The sequence below is a fragment of the Panthera tigris genome, chromosome C2, assembly GCF_018350195.1.
Source record: "Panthera tigris isolate Pti1 chromosome C2, P.tigris_Pti1_mat1.1, whole genome shotgun sequence".
In the NCBI taxonomy this organism is placed as follows: Eukaryota; Metazoa; Chordata; class Mammalia; order Carnivora; family Felidae; genus Panthera; species Panthera tigris.
Window position 1 is genome coordinate 147,223,487 of NC_056668.1, and position 20,048 is coordinate 147,243,534.

The following is a 20,048-nucleotide window of genomic DNA, read 5'->3' on the forward strand; positions in this document are numbered from 1 at the left end:
AAGAAAAGCCTCTCTCTTTCAGAAGGCCAGGTAAATATCTCCTCAGATCTCATTGGCTCTGTGGCCAAAGTAATAGGGTAAGTTGATGCACCTAGGCTAACCGGGATCCACTTATGAAGTTGGGGGTGGACCCAAACCAGGTGGCTGAGAAAGGATGCTTTCCCAAAGAATATTTGGGTTACTGTTCCCAGACAGAAGAATGGATGCTGGGAACCAACAAAGAGATGAATAGTACAGAACCCTGATTTGGCCGTGACAAAGACATGCTCAGAATTGCAACCACTGGTTTGCAAGAGAGTTGCTTCTAAGACAACTCTGTAGCTACCTCAGAGTTGGAAAATAGGGGGGATTTAATTATTCATTCCCCCAAGAGATTCTGGGCAGGCCAGTTAATTTTCACTATGTGAATGACTCTATACACTGTTTTTATATTTCCTTACTTTCCAATCCTATGTTGGAAAATTTGGAAGATAAAAATTTGCCATAATCAATTCTTGATTTTAATATATTGCTAGTTGGGATTTATCAGAAAGTATCTTATATTTCTAATTTTTTCCTTTAGATTTCTCCAAAATTTAGGAAGTGAGTACTAATCATTCCTCTTCTGACTTCAAGATGTGTGGAAAGTATTATTACAAATTGGAAAATCTTCCATGTTATGATTCCTTCATCCCACATTACAGTCTTTGATATAGGCTCAGGACTTCCAAGTGCCTGTCTCTGGGTCTCTGGTAAGGAAAAGACTAGTTAGGAATTTTTTTGATAGGGGCCATCCATTTCTACGTGCTACTTCTTAATCCCTCCGAAATTTGTCTTCGCCATATGTGGCAATTCTTTGTGACACTCCTAAAACTTGTCTTCCCATCCCACCACTCTGCCTACAAACATTTCCTTCTTTGAGGGAGAGTTCCTAGGGCTGATCAACTTCCATGGTGCTCCTCCAGAAGTCCAAACTGTTTCTTCTCTTCCAGGTTCCATTTCTGTGGTTTCTGCTTCCTATTTGTTATCTGTCTCTCTCCCATTTTAAGATACTGACGTCATCTAGGATACACATCATCTTCACTCTGGGAGCTTATTAACATTTAGGATTTTAATGATTACCTCCTTTTAGCACTGGTCCAAGCATTCGACCTTATTTCAACTGCTGCCTGTGTAATGTGTCCACTGGTGATATTGCCAGCCTCCCACTGACCTTTTTTAGCCTCTCTTCCAGGCACTTCCTCCTGTCCAACTCCCTAAATATTGAATCAGTGTTTCATAGGACTCTATCCTGGGTCTTCATATTTTGCTATATTCTCTGGAGGCAGTACTGTCCAACACAACTTTTTGAAATGATGGAAATGTTCTATGTCAACATTATCCAATATGGTAGTCAACTCCCACATAGTTATTGTGTGCTTCAAATCTGGCCAGTCTGATAAGAACCTAAAACTTACAATTAATTTAAATACCTACATTTGGCCAGTGGCTGCTGTGTTGGATAATGCAGCTCCAGGAGATTTCCTTCATTTCTTCCCACAGCTTAAAATACCTTTTGCTCATTTGATGACTCCCAAGTGCAAAGCTCTAGATATCACTAACCCAGAGCTCAAGCCCATATATACAACCACCACCTGGAATTTCTACTTGTATATCTCACACATATCTGAAATGTCAATCCAAAACAGACTTCTCGATTTCTTCCTCCCCAAACCTATTCCCATTCCAGTCTTATTCATTCCAGTAAATTGTGTGCTATCTAACTCAGCTGCTCAAACCAGAAACCAATCCCTAATTCCTGTTACTCCTATATCCAATCCTTTAACAGGTCACTGATTTTTTTTCCAAACTGTATCTTTAAATATATTTTCTCTCCATTTCTACAACCACCACCCACTCCAAGCCACTATCATCTCCAACCTGGACTGCTAGCAGTCTCCAATATGATCTCTCCTTTCACTTTTGTCCCTTAACAAGCCATTTTCTACACAGCAGCCAGGGATCATCTCAAAATGTGAATCAAACATGTCATTCCTCCACTGAATGTCCTCTAATAGCTTTTCACTTGGGATGGAATTGAATGATCTGAGCCACCTATGTCTACAAACCTAACTTGTGCCCCTCATACCCTTGATCATTATGCTATACCTAAAACCTTTTGGTGTCTTGAACATGCCAAACCCTTCACACATCAGAGTCTGCAGAGCTGTTCCTCTGCCTGCTGTTCTTCCCCCATTCTTCATATATGTGCCTTTTTCTCATTCTGAGATGTTTAATGTTACCTCTTAGGAGAGGTAGGCCCCCCCTGACTATTCATATAGAGGGTTCCTCTCTGTCATTCTCTCTCTCTCTGTACCATTCATTTCCTAACACTTAGCAATTTTTAATAAATTACTTGAATTTTTTTTGTTTGGTCTCTCTCATTAATGTTCCAGAAAGGCGGGAAACCAATCTGACTTACCATTGTTTATACAGCATGAAGCATAGTGCTTTACATGCAAGCAGGTACTCAGTGATTATTTGCTTAATAAACTTCCCCCAAATGCCTGTCCACATCACTCATTTCCATTTCCTGGTTCTGTTTAGTACAAAAGTTTTCCTACTTAGTAGAGGCACCCTAACTAGACTATGCTAGGCCAAGTTCTCCTTACTACTTCAGCAATCAGGGGCTCTAGAATTAATGTTCGTAATTTTCAGGAACCAGAAGTTTAGTCCAAGCCAGCCTCTGGCTTCTCTTCCTTGCTCCTTAGTCAACAATTATATTACCTGGCTAGGAGCTTCTAAAGCAGAATGCCTAATTAGCAGAGAGGCAAACTGCAATCTGAAAATGGCTCTAAAGGTGAAGTCTGGAATGTACGTTTCATCTGTTTTGGCCAGCGCTCTTCTCTGAATAGGGCCTTTGTTTCTCTAACCCTTGAAGGTGGTCAATAGCATTCTCTAATAATATAGCTTACTCTGGGATGTGGGCTATCATGGTGATGAGAAGGGACAGGCTGGAAGGGGATTTGGGATAGTAGAGCAACCAGAGAGGTTATAGCTATACAAATTTTTATGGAAACAAAAATCTCCCACTTGGTTTACATTTTCCTAGTCCCAGATTCCTATCTTATAACACAAGGGCAGTCAGGTCTCCCACAACTGCATAACCCAGACTACTCTCAGTTACTTTGCTTAAGTCATCTTGGTGATCTCAAAGTAGACCACAACTTCTGAGGAAGAGAAAGTTCTGGAGTTGGCAATGTAACTGCACTATCATCTACATCAAATGGTTTTCAGTGAGGTAGACTTTTGAAAGCAGTATTAGTAAGTACTTGTATATAGAAAGAATATGCCCAGGAAGACACACAGCCAGTAACAGTGATGGTCTCTAAGGAGGTAGACTGGGAGACAGGAGTGACAAGATTTACTTTTCAATGAACACCTTTTTGAACTATTTCAACTTTTTTTTTATCATAAGCATGTTATATCTAGTAAAAAATAAGTTAAGTTTCAGAATTTGAAAAACATAAAAGAAATAGTGTTGGTCCTCAAAGAGCCATTTAGCTGGACTAACACACATGAGACATTAGAAAAATATAAGACAGGGGCGCCTGGGTGGCTCAGTCGGTTAAGCGGCCGACTTCGGCTCAGGTCATGATCTCACAGTTCATGGGTTCGAGCCCCACATCAGGCTCTGTGCTGACAGCTCAGAGCCTGGAGCCTGTTTCAGATTCTATGTCTCCCTCGCTCTGACCCTCCCCCGTTCATGCTCTGTCTCTCTCTGTCTCAAAAATAAATAAACGTTAAAAAAAAATTTAAAAAAAGAAAAATATAAGACAGCACATAGTTAAATACCAATTTGGACAGTACTGACTACAAGTAGAAGAGGAACAGGGGTCTGTTCAGTTAAAGGAGCTGGGTCTTAAATGAGGAAGGGAAATTTGTAGCCCAGGGAAACTTGAGCAAATAGAAATGAACAGAAGCAGAAATGTGTACAAATAAAGAACAGAAAACTCTGGAGTCAGATAGGCCTGATTCCAATCTCTATTCTGTAACATATTAGCTGAGTAACCTTGAATGAGTTTTACAACTTCTTTCAACCTCAGACTTCTCATTAGTAAAATGAGGATAAGTACCTACCTTAACAGGATTAAGGAAAACAAAAGAATGTATGTAAAGTGGTTAGCAAGTGCCTGACAGAGCAGATGCTCAACTAAAAGTTGCCTAGCATGAACATGGTTGAACAGTGGGACCATCTTGCTAGAGTACAGGGTATCTGTTCAGAAGGGGCAAGATAATACTGACTATTAGAGTTATAACAAACCGTGGACAGTCATCTCGTTTTGTCTCTGGGGCTGCTGTAGCATAAGAATTATAAACAAGCATCACCCTTATGCCTTCTCTAATGTTCAAGAAGGTGAGAGGTGTGATAATTACAGGGTTTCTCTCTAGCATGGCGCCTCTGGTGCTTAATCAAAACAGAATTCTGACTGAAGGCCTTCCCACAGTCATTACATTTATAGGGCCTTTCCCCAGTATGGATTCTCTGATGTCGGATAAGGTGTGCCTTGCAAATGAAGCTTTTCCCACAGTCAGTACATTCATGGGGCTTCTCCCCCGTGTGAACCCTCTGGTGCTGAGCAAGATCTGAGTTCCACATGAAACCTTTTCCACAGTCCTTACATTCATAAGGCTTCTCGCCAGTGTGGATTCTCTGATGTCGAAGCAGGGCTGGGTTCCGAGTAAAGCTTTTCCCACATTCCTTACATGTATATGGTTTTTCCCCAGTATGGATTCGCTGATGTTGTGTAAGGCTTGTGTTCTGACTAAAGCCCTTCCCACATTCCTTACATGCAAAGGGCTTCTCTCCAGTATGTATTCTCTGGTGCCGAATCAGGTTTGACTTCCAAACAAAGGCTTTAGCACATTCTTGACACACATAGGGTTTCACCCCAGTGTGAATTCTCTGATGTGCAAGGCAATGTGATCTAAAACTGAAAGTCTTCCCACATTCCTTACAACCATAGATCTTCTCTCCATTATGAACTCTCTGATGTTGGTCAAAGTCTTCAGTTTGATCAAAGCACTTGCCACATTCTTCACATATACAGAATACCTGCTCACTGAGAATCTTCTCATGTATAACAAGGTGAGTATTAACATCAGTATTCTCTGAACCATCTTCTCCTGAGATCATCTCATCTTTGACAATCACTTCTATAACATCATTTGCAGCGTTCTCCACACTCTTCCCATTGGAGTAGTTGCGCCACCTCCCTAACCTGCTTTTTCCCTCCTCACAGGTTTTCCCAAACCAGAATTCCTGGGAACCACACCACCGGGGTCCACTTGATAGCACCATGTGGTCTTTTGCCTCCTCAAAACCTTCCTCCTTCAGAATAAAATCTTCTTTCTCACTCTTCAACACACCCTCTGAAAGAAGAAATCAAAGCTGCAAATGTCATCATTACCCATAATGGGGCAAATAGCATCACCAAGTGGTAGTCGTACGTCCACTGCACTTCAAGTGTTACCTCCATGTCCCAGTGGCCCTGTCCTAGCTGAAAATGGCACCACAGGGCGAACACACTGAAAGCGACCAAAGTTTATGCTACAGAAAGGCAGAAACTAGACAAGGTCCCTGAGGGCTATGATTCCCAAGCACCAGACCAAGCACAGAGGGAGCTCTCCAGGAATAGTTTAATTGAATCTAAGGGAGACAAGTAAGAATTTCTTCTAGGTAGTCTAGTTTATAACATGAGAAACAACATGTTCGGAAATAAAGAATCCTTTGTGGTATACCTGGGGAACCTGAACTTGTCACACACAGTGGGGAGCAATAAGGAGAATCTTCCTCATGCTTGTCAACACTAAAAGGAAATGTGGTCTTTTCATTCAATCCAGTCACCAGGTCCACCATGAAAAGGGATTCCCCAAACTACTTTATACACAACTGGGCAAAGACTGCCTCCTCTTTGTTCCCATAGTGTTTTATCCACACTTCTGTTTCAGTATCACACCTTAAAAACTAACAGAATGAATAAAACACAGCATTTTCTTTTAAAATACTGGTTGGCCATAGCGGCCAGTAGGCCATCTGTTCAGTTACAGCCTACGATCCAACACACCCGAATTTAATTATAATTGATGATGACCAAATGAAAGCTGGAAGCTTAAAGTTTAACTTTTCTCTTATAGTTGACTTGGGGATTTTTAGAGGGTCTTTTATTTATTTATTCATTCATTCATTCATTCATTCATTTATTTATTTAATTTTAGTATATGAAATTTATTGTCAAATTAGTTTCCATGCAACACCCAGTGCTCATCCCAAAAGATGAGAGGGTCTTTTATTTAGAACGCACGTGGTAAAATGGAATTTTAACATTTTACAAAGGAAAGACAGAGGAAAACATGTGCCTGGGAGAAAAGTGTTCATTCCCCTCACTTACCAGTACAGATTAGGCTTGGACCCTCTCCTTGCAGTTTCAGGTTCAACGGCTCTTCCACCTGTTCAAGATGGGAGATCGCAGCAGGCTTCAGAAATGGATATCCTGCCCGGGTCAAGATATAAATGAGGCTAGCTCAGTGACAGGAGTGGGGCCCATGAAGAAAGGAGCAGAGATGGAAGTGGTAAGGGAGAATGAAGGTGGGTGGAGAGATCGGTACACAGATGACCTGAAACTGGAGGAGGTTAACAATATAAAGGACAGAAAACAGACCTTCAGGGAAGATGCGATTCCATCAGTTCCCTAAAACATGAAAACGCATCACTCATTTTTAAGTGTCAAGAAAAAATAGGGGACTAAGTTTTCTTCTTCACCTCCCCTAGGAGGTGAACTCCAGTTCACATGGAATAGAATTAGGAAAGGATTGAACTGCAAAGAACTATTCCTGAGGCTATGTTGGGAAACCACAGCCTCTAAGCTTAGCTTCCTTCCCGTCTGTCCATCTATTGCCTTCTCTTTCTACAAAGGATCAATGATGGATCTCTCCATGGCATCCATTAGAAATGGCCTCACAGCCTTCACTCAGCCATTTCCAGAAGTCACTTCTTATTCTAATGACAGACACCTCAATTGCAAAGGTCCACTCTAATAAACTCTTCTTCAGGCTTAGCTAAGATTGGTCTCTTCATAACTCCCATCCAATGCCTTCTAAGAAACAGATCAATTTTTCATCCTCCAAATGACCATCTTTTATATTGCTGAAGCCAAGGACTGTGTGTCCCCTGAGTATTCTTTTCTTTAAGACAAAAATGGACTTTGAATAGGGACATGTCCTCAAAGGAAGTTTGCTGCAGGTCAGGGAGTTAGGGTTTTACTCAAGGAATGACTTAGCTGTTGGTTTTCTGCCTAAAGCAAAGATGAGAAATTCCTTTGGGTGGTGGGAGAGTAAGCACTGAGATCCTGAGAGAGTGCAGAGGACAGTGTAGTTGTCTCTCTACATCCATTCTACCAGCACCACCAACCCCTACCCCTACCCTGCCCATTATGGAGAGCCCTGCCTTTTGGGGGAGAGCGATCCCAACTCCAGTTCCTAGTGTACCCCTTACTGGTCTAAGACAAGCAGGTTAGCCCGCCCTACTCACTACACGAGAGACGGTTTCAGAAATTGGCAGTCTAGGCCAAGACAATCAGTGCATGCTATTTCCCTGGCCATAGTGATTGGTTTAGAGCTGGCATAAGACTTAAGATGGTACATCCCAAAGGCCTGAGGAAGGCCTGCCCTATTTCTCTCCCTAGGTACGAAGAAGCAGAGCCTTGGTTACAACTACCAATCACCTTACAGCCATGAGAGGAGCCAGGCTGTAGGCAAAGCCAGCAGATAAGGAGACAAGAAAGAGCAGAGACTGAAACTGATCAAGCTGTAGCTGCACTCTATCTATGAACTTCCTACTTACATGAAATAGCAAATTCCTTTTTTGTTCAAGCCAGTTTGACCTGGGTTGTTACTTATAATCAAGGATATCCTAAGACTCTGGAAAGACAGCCAGACACAGCAAGGAACTGTGAGAACAAGGAAGTTGAGGGCACAGCTCAAGTTCCACTGTGCCCACAGAAGAGCTCCTGTGGGAAGAAGATGGAATGGTGCAAGGGAGGCAATAAGGGGCATAGCTGTCACCAGCAAATTAGAACAGGAAAGCCCTATGTTCCTAAAGGAATGCCAGGGCTTTGCCCACCAGAAATCCCTGAATTGGAAGTATATGGCTCAGAATTATTGAGACTTCTTGATTTCTAATGATAAAGATGACCATGATAGCCCAAAGGGCAGTCAGAATCTTCTTCTGGAAGATGATAAGCAGGCTGAGAAAGTAGAAAGGCCACCTCAGAGTGTAAACAGAAAAGTCAGGGAGTACAGATAAATGGTGGCCATGATAAGAACAGTGGAAATGAGGAAGAGGCAAAAGAGGTAAATGAAAAGGAGCCAGGGTGAACAGACTCAAGAAGAGGGAAAACCATGGGGACACAGGAAAAAAGGGGGGGAGGGGAGGAATCCCACTGGTGTCTATAGCACTAGGTTAAGAGAACACATACCTACTACACTGTAAAGATCAAGACAAGGGAACTGGTCAGATAACTGGCACATGTACCCTCACTCACCTGTGGAGACGCCCCTCGGGCACTCTCCATCCAGAGCTCCCTGAGGAGCCTTGCACCAGGGCGCTTCCCCTCGCTCCAGCTGGGAAATCAGAGCCGGTTTGGGAAATGGAAATGCTGGTTGAGGGGGAGGAAATGGGACAGGCAGGTGAGTGGGGTGACATAGAGCAATCCCAAGGCTCCTCCCAGGCTTTGTCTTCAGGGGCAGGAAGGGAAAGAAGGGAATTAACCAGGGAAAGTGAGAAAAGAAAGTCCAGGGGAAGGACCAGGAGACCCAGGGCAGCAGGGCCAGGAGGCTGACAAACGTCAGGAATTAGACCCAGAGGTGCTCAACAACAGTTTGAGTGAGTGAACGGATGATTCCACTCGTTGAGAGATTGAGCTTTTTTGTTCTCTCCCTCTCTTAGAGCTCTCAAGTTCAGACATCTGCATCAGGATGCTTGGTATTGGGCTGGGTCTCCCAAACTAAGCGGGTGGGAAACTGAGGGTTTGGTGGGACACCAGGAATCTGCTCTCTTCCTACTGTACCCATTAGCACAGGAGTTGAGAATTAGCTCCCACCCTGGGGCAAGAAAGGCTGATGTGAGGCCCAAATTTACACCAGGACTTCCCACTTCTTAGCAACCGCTGAGGCTGGCTCATTAAGAATTCAAGAGTCTGAAGTTGCCACTCAGGTGAGGCTTATCAAAGACTCCAGAGCTTCTGAGGAAGGAGGAGCCGGGGAACTCTGGAGGGCAGAAGCAGAGTCCAAAAGGAAAGACCCTTACCCAGGGAAGCCACAACCCCATAATTCTCCAGCATCACGTCCCTGTACAGGACCCTCTGAGCAGGGGCCAGGCCGATCCATTCGTTCTCAGAGAAGTAGACGGCCACATCCTCGAAGGTCACTGACTCCTGAAACAACATGTGTTTAAATGCCCTCGGACAATTCCAGACCCAGGCCTACAGTAGGGTAGATGAGGCACCAAGTGGTACTGGAGGGGATGCCCATTGAGTTTCTGCATTCTGAATGTCTAAGGGAACTCTCAGCGGATCTGCGTCTCCTACTTACAAAGATATGAGGGATCAGTCATCAATTTCTCACATCCCTTCATCTTAACTTCACCACATCACCTTTTTCATGAGTCTCTGCAAGCTTCCCCTTTCCATCTTGTGCCCAGAACAACTATGTGTGCCCTAGGTGCCATCCTTTCTCCACAATGTACCCTCCTCCAGAGGTCACCAACCCTTCATAACAAGTACAATCACCATTTACCCATTTGAGCCCATGCCAAGAACTTTACATATATTACTTTGTATGCCTCACAGCCTATGAGGAGGGTATCAGATTCACTTTATAGAAGAGGAAACCGAGGCTCAGAGTTACAGAACTGAGACAGAAGTCAGGCCTATCTGACTCTCTGGCTCTTACTGTACCACACTGCCTTCTATCCTCACTCCTGCCACCCCTGCTGCCCCTGTGTGAGATTCTTTCTCTTCTCTTCCTTCCTGTCTTTGCCACTAGCCAAAGAGGCAGCTAAGGGCACCTGAGAACACTCAGGTTGCTCTGGAGGCTGGACTTCAAAACGCAGATCCAAACTGACTTTGCTCCCTGCACTCTGCCCCTCCAACACACTCTCTAAAACACCCCACCCTACTCTTTCTTCCCCACTTCCCAGTCTTAATGTCCCCTTTTCCTGTATCTCTGGGAGGCCCAACCTTCTGCACCTTCTCTCTCACTTTCCTCCATAAGAAACACAAACAGTGCTAATGGAGAGCCATCAAGACTTACTTATAATTCCCAGCCACTGCCTCATTTAGGATCTCAATCGCCATACTATGGAGGGGCTGACTCTGTTCCATTTCACATCAGTCCTTGCCCTACAAAGTCCCCACAGAGACTTACCCGACACTCCAGGGCTCAGACTGGGGGGCCGGATCACCCTCACCTACCTCAAAATGTCCAAATCCTCCGCACGCGGACCATTCCATTCACCATTCAGAGACCCAGTTTACCTGCCAAAGATCATCTCCTGCACCACCACCCTCATCCCCTATCCTGTCACCATCCTGTTACGAATCCAAACCCTTTCCTTGCCCAAATTGCACCTGCAATCTGTGCCATTGCACCTGCAGCCCCCCTCCCCCCTGCCTGGAGATCCAGTTCCTCCCTCCAGCGCCAGCAACCTCATATTCATCTCAAGACCCACCTCAAACATAACCAGCTCTCTTAAAACCAGTGATATGGAAATTCTGGACATTCGTCGCTGCGCACAGCACTCTGTGAACACCTCCTCCCCAGCACTTGGCTCATGCCTGTGCAGCCGCACGTGTGTTTCCCCGGCTGGCGCAAGTCTGGGGGATGTCGAATTCATTCTGCTCCCTGCCTGTTCCTCCGGACCCTCCACTCTGGGCTGTACCCCGATTTCCCGGCCGCCGCACTGCCCCCTCCGCCCCTTCTCTGGACCTAGAGCACCGGGCAGAGCCGAGCCAGCTTCGTAGCGCCGGCCCCGCACTCACCGGGCGCGCCCGGGCCGGCGCGCGCAGTCCCGGTAGCAGCTCGAGTGGAGGGCCGAAGGGGGCCCCGCCCGCCAGGGCCGCGGCCGCCATGGCCAGGGCCGCCCTCCCGGGAAGCGAGCGCGCGCCAGGCCTTACTGGGGGCTGCCCGGGGTCGGGAAGGGACGCTCCGGACCGGGGCGGGTCTGATATAGCGGCCCAGGAGTCGGGCGCGCAAGCCCCAGGCTCCACGCCCCGGCCAGTCCCACGCTCAGCTCCCCACGCTCCGCACCGGAGAGGTGGAGGCTGCTGCACTCTTGCCACTCTGGCTTCTCTAGGACGGTGGAGGGCGCCACGTCTCTGTGGTCCTCCCTTCTGGCCCCGCAAAGAAACAGGGAGGGCAGAGCGAGTCCAGCTCTCCCACTGACACCGACTGCCTCAGGGCGCTGCTGTGGCAATGCGGGGAAGCGGGCGTGGGGGGGAGGCTTTCTCTGGGAATCCTTTCCCAGCCCTCTTCTTCCCACTAACCACTCTTCTTCGGTATTGCACTGCACCCTTGTAGGACGGATGCTAATATGAAGCAGCAAATACTTCACACAGCCGCATCCCTTTACTGGGTTCTACATTCCCAGAGAGCAACTAACGTCCTTGATCAACTTTGTGCCTCGAATATTCACCCAATGTCTAGCAACTCTTATGGCCCAGCTTCTTTAAGTGCCAAGGAATATCTGTCGAATAAAGGAATGAATAAATGTTGAAACAATTTTTCAGTTCAAGAAAGTAAGGCCCAAAGAGAGGAGATGGCTTATCTAACATCACATAGCATGTCGGGAAAGTTAAACCTTTAAATGAAATTGTGGAAATAAAAGACCACCAACATGAGAACAAGCAAAGGCTGTTTATTCAGAACTTGCTCTAAGCAAGGGAGTCAACCACCATCACCTGCATTTGGTAGGCTCTAAGTCAGGCAGAGAAGTGAGAAAGCTTTATAGTTGGGGGGGGGGGGGGCGGGCAGGAAAGAGACTTCAGGTATGCTCTGATTGGAGATTGTTGGCCTGGGGGGCTAACCAGAAGCAAAGCATCTTATGTGATTGGTTGGGAGAGGATATTAATCAAATTCTGGCCGTGTGGGGCTGACTGCTACAGGGTTTATTTTGGCTTCCCGAACTATTTGCCACAGATACTAGTGTGACTTCCCAGACTGGTAACTACAGATAATGGGTTGGCTTCCTGGACTGGTTGTTACAGACTGCGGGTCAGAGTTATATTTTTCTATATGGTCTGTCCATTTTCCATTTGTACATGTAGTCTCTTGGGATGAACAAATTAGGAAGATGTCTGCTTCACAGAAATTCCAGCCTAGAGGCTCATATTCCTTTTAGGTCCCCAGGTACTGAAAGCTTACAGATACCATACTTGTGAAAAATCACAGAACAAAGGAGACCTCAGATGAGCTCCAAGGTATGTTTATTTGTTTCTAAGAGGATCCAGAAGAAGCTCACAAATGGACACTAGTGAATAGTCCACAAGCATTGAGAAGGAAGCAGTGAGCCTTACCCTAGGACAGATCACTAGGAAAGATGAGCACACAACAAATGCTCCCATGATTTTCTTCGGGAAAAATGGAGAAACCTGCACTGAGTGCGAAACAATTATGGGAGTTTTGGCTCAGAACAAGGAGCCCTCAGATACCTGATTATTAAGTCATGGTCTTAAGGAAGACCATAAGGAAGGTCTCTTATGGCTCTGACCAGTGTTTTGATTCAAAACTAAAGAGGAGAGGGATAGTCTATCATATTTACCCATATATTTTTACTGTTTCTATTGTTCTTCCTGTTAAACACACAGCAGCAGGCAAGGTCAAGGCCATGTCCTAAGTGACTCAGCCAGTAGATACAATAAGCCACTTTCAGATTCATACAATGTATTACTTACACAAACAGCAAAAGGAAGAAAGAGTACCCAAGCATGCCGGTCTCCAGCTCCTTGTCCCATACACCAAACACAATGACACCAAAACAAAAGGGGGCTCAATGACTGCAACATCCGTGGTAAGGAGGCAATTTTAGACTATAGCTAAGCAGTCACAGTATGCAGTTACATCCAGAAAGCCTCATGCCTCTTCAGAATCTTAGAGGCAATGAGAAATTGTCTCATGACAGCCTCCCATAAGAGATAGGGAAGGGAGTGGGAGATGGGCTTGAAGGCCAATAAAGCTCCTCTCATCCTCTCATGTTCTATAAGGATCACAAGGTGATCTGCCATGGCTCAGAGTAGCTGTAGTTCAAGGCTTTGCCTGCATGGACTATACAGATATGTGAAAACTTGCCAGGGCATGACAGTGGAGCCATTCCCCTACAACTAGACCTCTCAACTTTTACACATAAAGATTCTCAGGAACATGAGCCACCATGTAAGTGCTCTTACATGTGATGAGTAAGAGCTCATCAGATGCTCTAATTAGCTGTAATGCTAAAGGCCTGGATCAAATACATTCCATTTGTCTTAGGCAACATTAGACGAAAGTGACCGTGACAGTGATACACAGTAGTAGAGCCAGGCCCACTAGAGAATGGACCATAGTCAGGCTCCTCATGCAGAGCCAAGCCAGCTAAATGTGTCATTATTCTAAGTGAGGCAAGAGATACTGGCAGTGGCACATACCCCACCTAAACTGGCCAGCAAACAATCCAGGTAGTACCATCTCCATTACCACTCATGCTAGAGAATTTAGAACAATCAGTAGTCTGTGAAAAATGTACAACAAGTCCAACAATAACAGGATAAGGCTAAAGGGAGGCATTTCAATGTCCAGAAAGTTCATCTTATTCTGTTGTTTCTTGCCGAGAGTATTTCTTTCTGGAGTCAGTGGCTGTTGGGAGGATTCTGAGAGTTTTTAAATTAGGATTGTTTGTTGGTCAGTAGTCAAATTGAGGGTGGTGATGGTGGAAGCTTGGGTTAAGTTGGTAAGATATCCTACAGACAAAAGCTAAGAGATTAATGGTCCCTCCCTCTGCCCCTGATTTCCCAGGGTCTAATTCTTACCAACCAGGGTTGTCTCTCTCCTTACACGGCCATATGACCATTATGATTAGTCTCTGCAACAATCACTGCACCTTTCCCCCAATTCTCTCCATATCTAACCCACACCATATGCTTAGACTTATCCCTAGTTAGCTCAGAAGTTCCTTTCTTTTATAATTTAGAACATTCTAGAATATCTCCCACCCCCTAACATGTGGGCCATGCCAAAACACCTTAGTAGTTTTCACCTTATAATTCATGATCATTATGATCATTATCTATAATTGTCCAAATCCAGCAAGCATGAGTGGGGTGAGGGGATACACTAAGTTCCAGTCTCCAAGTCCCCAGCTCTTTTTTCCTACTTTCAAATTCTAGTAGTCCAGTTTTCCAGGGATAGGCATAGGAAGGAAAAAATAGAGTTATATGGGTTATTATGTGGTTTGGGTTTCCTGCAGCCAGTTAGGGCTTTCTTCCACTCTTGAACCTCATAATTAGACATTATGCTTGAATGGGAGGTACTCTTTTAGGTAACTATCACATTTGGAACCCTAACAGACTATCTTAATTTGTACACCACTAAAAGCTTAGGCTTGATTGTCCAACTATCTTTTTCAGTTTTTCAGAGTTCACTCTCTCTTTTAACAGCACCTGCTTCTTGGGGATGATAAAGGTCATGAAAGGTCCAGCTAATGTCCCAGGTAGTTGTCCACTGTTGTACTTTTATCTATAAAAGTACCACTATTATCTTATTGGGAGTGTTTGGGGAAGCTAAATATGGAACATAGGTCATCTAAGAATCTTTGAATGGTATTGTCCACATATGCCTTGTGGAAAATGGTAGTGCCATACCCTGAAAGGATGTCCACTGTAGTCTATGCCCAGCAGTATTCTTCATATGAAGGTAGGGAATCCATTCAGTCTATTTGCCAGGACTTGCCAGGTCCAGTACCCCCACTTATGTGCTTCAGAGTTTTGTTTCCTATTCAACTGTGTGGCTGGCAGTCCAGCCATATTTGTCAAGCTTCTTCTTCTTTTTTTTTTTTTCCTCCGAGAGAGAGGGAGAGAGAGAGAATGAGAATGGAGGATACGGACAGAGGGTGAAAGAGAGAGAATATTAAGCAGGCTCCTGATTCCTGCTTTTACGGTTTCTTTTCTGTTTGTAGAACTTTCTTTAGCCATCACTTTAGGGTAGGTGTGCCAGTGACAATTCTCTTAATTTTCCTTCATTTGAGGATATGCTGATTTTACCTTCCATTCTAAAGGATATTTTTACTGGCATAGAATTCTGAATTAACAGTTCTTTTCTTTCATCAGTTACCTGATAAACTTTGCGCCACTTGCAAATGATTTTCACGGTTTCTGGTAAGAAATTCAAGGTCATCTGAGTTGTTTCTCTATATGTGATATGCTGTTTCTCTCTAGCTGCTTTCAAAACATTTTCCTTGTCTTTAGATTTTTGAAGTTTGATTACATTGTGTCTGGACTTGAATTTCTTTGGGTGTATCCTGTTAGGGGTTTGTACAGCTAATTTTGATGAAATCCAATTTACCTATTTTTTCTTTTGTTGCCTGTGCTTCTGATGTCATCTACATGAAACTGTTGCCAAATCCAATGTCATAAAGATTTTCTTCAATGTTTTCTTCTAAGAGTTTTATGGTTTTAGATCTTGTTTAGGTCTTTGATACACTTTAATTTTTGTATGTGGTGTAATTTCATTCTTTTGCATGTAATATCCAGTTTTCCCAGCACCACTTGTTGAAATGGTGTCCTTTCCCCCTTTGTCTTGGCATCCTTTTGGAAAATCAATTAACCATACACGTGAGGGTTTATTTCTGGACTCTATTCTATTCTATTGGTCTATATGTCTGTTCTTATACTGGTACAACAGTGGGGTTTTTTTTTTACTATAGTTTTGTAGTTTTTCAAAGTCAGGCAAAGTGGATCCTCCAATTTGGTTCTTTTTCAAGATTATTTTGGCTATTTGGAGCCCCTTGCAATACCACATGAATTTGAGGATCAGCTTTTCCATTTCTGCAAAAAAAAAAAAAAATGCTATTGGAATCTACAGATCATGTTGTGTTGAATCTATAGATCACTCTGTGTAGTGTTGACTTCTTAACAATGTTATGCCTTCCTCTCCATGAACATGGAATGTCTTTCCATCTTAATTTACAGAAGTGTAATTTCTTTCAGCAATGTTTTGTATTTTCAGTATACAAGTCTTTCACTAACTTGGCTAGATTTTTTTCCCTCAGTATTTAATTCTTTTATATGGTATTGTAAATGGAACTGTGTTCTTAATTTCCTTTTTGAATTGTTCACTGCTGGTTCATAGAAACACAGCTGATTTTTGTGTTGATCTTGCACCCTGTAACTTTGCTGAATTTATTAATGCTAGTAGTTCTCTTGTAAATTCTTTGGAATTTTCTATAGATAGGTCATGTCATCTGTAAATAGATATAGTTTTTGCTCTCCTTTTCCAATTTGGCTCTTTTTATATTTTTCTTATCTAATAGCTCTGGCTAGAACTTCCACTATACTGTTGAATAGCAGCAGTGAAAGTGGGTCTCCTTGTCTTGTGCCTTCTGATTTTAAAGGGAAATTCTTCAGTCTTTCACCATTGAGTATGATAATAGCTATGGGTTTTTCATAAATAATCTTTATCATATTGAGGAACTTTTCCTCTATTTTTAGTCTTCTAAAATATTTTATCATAAAAGGATGTTCAATTTTGTCAATGAATTTTCTGCATTAATTGAGATGATCATGTAGGGGTTTTTTTTTCATTCTATTAATATATTGTATTAGATCGATGTTGTGTTCAACCACCCTTTTATTTCTGATATAGACCCCACTTACTTATGGTGAATCATCCTTTTAATATGCTATTGTATTTGATCTGCTAATATTTTGTTTTGAGGATTTTTGCATCTATGTTCATAAGGGATACTGGCCTGAAATTTTCTTTCATGTGATGTTCTTATCTGACTTTGGAATCATGGTACTACTGGCTTCCCAGAGTAAGTTATAAGGTGTTCTCTCTTAAATTTTTTGTAAAGGTTTGAGGATTGGTGTTAATTCTTCTTTAAGTGTTTGGTAGAGGGGCACCTGGCTGGCTCAGCTGGAGGAGCAACTTGATCTTGGGGTTGTGGATTTGAGCCCCACATAGAGATTACAAAAAAAAAAAAAAAGCTTAAAAAACAATAAATGTTTGATAGCGTTCACCAGTGAAGCCATCTGGTTTAGGGCTTGTTTTTTGTTGGGATGCTTTTAATTAGTGATTTAATCTCTTTACTTGTTATAGGTCTGTTGAGATTTTCTATTTCTTCTTGAGTCGGTTTAGGTTATTTGTATTTCAAGGAATTTGTCCATTTCTTCTCGGTTATCTAATTTGTTGATGTACAATTATTGATAGTGTTGACATAAAATTATTAAAATGCCCTTTTATAATCCTTTCTATCTCTGTAAGGTCAGTAGCTATGTCTCCACTTCCATTTCTGATTTTCATTATGTGTATCTTCTCTCCTTCTTTTCTTAGTGAATCTAGCTAAAGTTTTTTCAATTTTGTTGAACTTTTCAAATAACCACTTTTGGTTTCACTGATTTTCTCTATTCTCTATTTATCTCTGCTCTAATCTTTATGCTTTCTTTCTGCTAGCTTTGGGTTTAGCTTGTTCTTCTTTTCTAATTCCTTACTGTGTAAACTTAGGTTATTGACTTGAGATATTCTTTTTTAACGTAAGCATTTATAACTATAATTTTACCTCTGAACACGGCTTTCATTATATACCATGATTTTTGGTATGTTGGTTTTAATTTTCATTCATCACAAGGTATTTTGTAATTTCTCTTATGATTTATTCTTTCAAGAAGAAAGCTTTAGGAAGTTTGCATGTGGATTCTTTCAGACTTCTTGTGTATCTTTTTCCCTTATGATCTGGCTATGTACCCTTAGTACACCACTGTAATAAATCTTGGAGTACAACCGTATGCCAAGTCCCATTAGTTCTTCTAGGGACTCTCTGAATGTTAGGGTGGTCTTGGAGGTTCCCCATAGGTTGATGAGGATTAGATTGCTTAATACATGTAAAGCATCTAGCATCTTGGCTCATGGTAAACTCTCAAAATAAGAATAGTGATGGTTATAGTCACAATGGGGATGACCAGTACAGAGACATGAACAGGATAGGTGCTCAAGGTCAATCAATCCAATTCCCATCCTATCCCTCCATCTTCTCCCACTATATTCCCTCATCTAAGTCTCTTAGCAAATGCACAGCCCAATATCTTTATAATGGCATCTCACTGCTGGCAAGTACCTCAAGTTTAGCTTCCTGTTTTACACAGCATAATAGTAAGGCCCAGAGAGGTAAACTGAAATGTCCTGGGTCACGTCATGAGTTGGTGACAAAGTTGTAACAAGAACCCAAGTTTGCCCTTTAAGTCCTACATTGACTTCACTGACACTTGGTATATGTGATACAGACTAGGAGTAAAATAATTAACCTGGGGCCAGGCTGTCAAGAACCCAGCTTCTGTCGAGGTATTTCCTTCTCTTCCTAGAAAAATAAGAAACCTTGAAACCTAGGAATTAAGAGAAGCCATAAACAAGTTCAGCCCCAAATCAAATGAGACTACTATTTGATCTAAAGGCAGAGTGAAACAATTTCCCCCCTGCATCTCCATTTCAACAGTACTGTTGTTGACTTCTGGGGGTGAGGTAGTGAGCAGGAAGCAGGAGGCACCGAGGGAGCAGTGAATACCATCAAGCATTGGAACAAAGGGCAAACAAGAGGCAGAGAATAGCCAGTACAGCTGCACTAAATAAAGAACACCCCAAAGAGAATCCCAATATACAAACCACAGCAGGTGAACGCAACCCTCCAATGGGTGCGCGATTGCTCAAAATTCTGGGCCATATTTGGAACGAAAAGACATGAGACCAGACTGGACCAGAGACCCTCTCGAGCGCTGTCTAGAGGTCTCAAACCACAGCCCACCACCCCTGCCCACCACAGAATGGGCAAACGAGGTGTGCAAGAAAGGAGCACAAAAAAATGTTGAAGGACAGCCGAAACAATGCTTCTGCCAGGTCTCCGGGGTGAGAAGTCTCGGGAATACGGACCCACGTGGCGGCTACGCTCAGCGAGCTCGTCGGTGGCAGTGAAGGAGGCAGCCCTTGTCCGCACGCCTTCCCCCAGCCCCACGCCCTTACTGACCAGCTCCGCAGACGAACTGACAGCCACACAGCACCTCTACGTGAAGCCCAGCCGACTGACGGACAGAGAGCGCCTCCGCGCGGGGGACTGCCCACACACCACCCTACAGACTCCGTCGCAGAGACTGCCAGGGCGGAAGTGCGTCACGGCCCCTCCCGCGCTTGGGCCCGCGCCCGCTCTAGCACGCCCGGAGGCCATCTCTGCGTGTCGTTGGTCCTTCCAGGGCTCTGAGTTCACCTGTGTAACTCTCTGTCCCACCCTCCTGCGGAGCTGCGACCCTATTTGGGAATGGTGAGGCGTGCCGCTGGGCTCCTGGGGCTTGCTCTGGGTAGCTGGCCCCCGGCCACTCGGGAGGGTTGTGAGGGCCGCCGCATAGGCCGATTTCGCTGGGGCCGGCTAGCCTCTGCCCTTGGCAAAGCCGGTGATCGCTGCCCTCCATCAGACCGCCCTTCGGTGGCTATAGGTGGACTGAACCAGCTGGCGTGAGAGGAGTTGAGTGCCGCGCGATAGGTTAAAGCCCAAATTCGCGCTAAGCCTGCCCAGCCTGCACGGTGCTGAAAACTCCTCGGCTTCCACTGAGCCCTCCAGCCACATTGGCCCCGAATGTGTGTGCACCCCGTTCCTTGGAACGGCGCTGCTACAGTGCGTTGGGCGGCACACCCCAAAAGCTCTCAGACCTTCACCTGTAGCACCACCACCATACAACACGCATTGACCAGACTTTGCCTTCCTCCAGGCCTCCATTTAATTACCACCTAATCAGTGTGGC

General features: G+C 44.1%; 1 protein-coding gene across 2 annotated transcripts; it reads right to left on the reverse strand.

Annotated features, from left to right (window-relative positions):
• Positions 1-3,979: 3,979 nt before the first annotated feature.
• On the reverse strand, positions 3,980-19,312 carry ZNF662 (zinc finger protein 662). Of its 2 annotated transcripts, none has more exons than XM_042956917.1 (5): positions 19,280-19,312; positions 9,326-9,452; positions 8,562-8,675; positions 6,411-6,512; positions 3,980-5,391 (listed from the first exon to the last, which is right to left on the reverse strand). In XM_042956917.1, the coding sequence occupies exons 2-5, from the start codon at positions 9,357-9,359 to the stop codon at positions 4,361-4,363; spliced, it is 1,281 nt and encodes a 426-aa protein (XP_042812851.1). In that variant the 5' UTR covers positions 9,360-9,452; positions 19,280-19,312; the 3' UTR covers positions 3,980-4,360. The 2 variants fall into 2 exon arrangements, with proteins under 2 accessions (XP_042812851.1, XP_042812850.1); XM_042956916.1 differs by lacking the exon at positions 19,280-19,312 and adding an exon at positions 11,058-11,221.
• Positions 19,313-20,048: the final 736 nt, after the last annotated feature.

What these genes read in the sequence shown, in the direction of transcription:
- ZNF662 (XM_042956916.1), bottom strand. Translation starts at nt 11,147, where the DNA reads ATGGCGGCCGCGGCCCTGGCGGGCGGGGCCCCCTTCGGCCCTCCACTC. An exon ending in CCCGAGGGGCGTCTCCACAG is followed by an intron (nt 6,513 to 8,561) that starts GTGAGTGAGGGT and finishes TGACCCGGGCAG; the next exon opens with GATATCCATTTCTGAAGCCT. An exon ending in TCCAAGCCTAATCTGTACTG is followed by an intron (nt 5,392 to 6,410) that starts GTAAGTGAGGGG and finishes TTCTTCTTTCAG; the next exon opens with AGGGTGTGTTGAAGAGTGAG.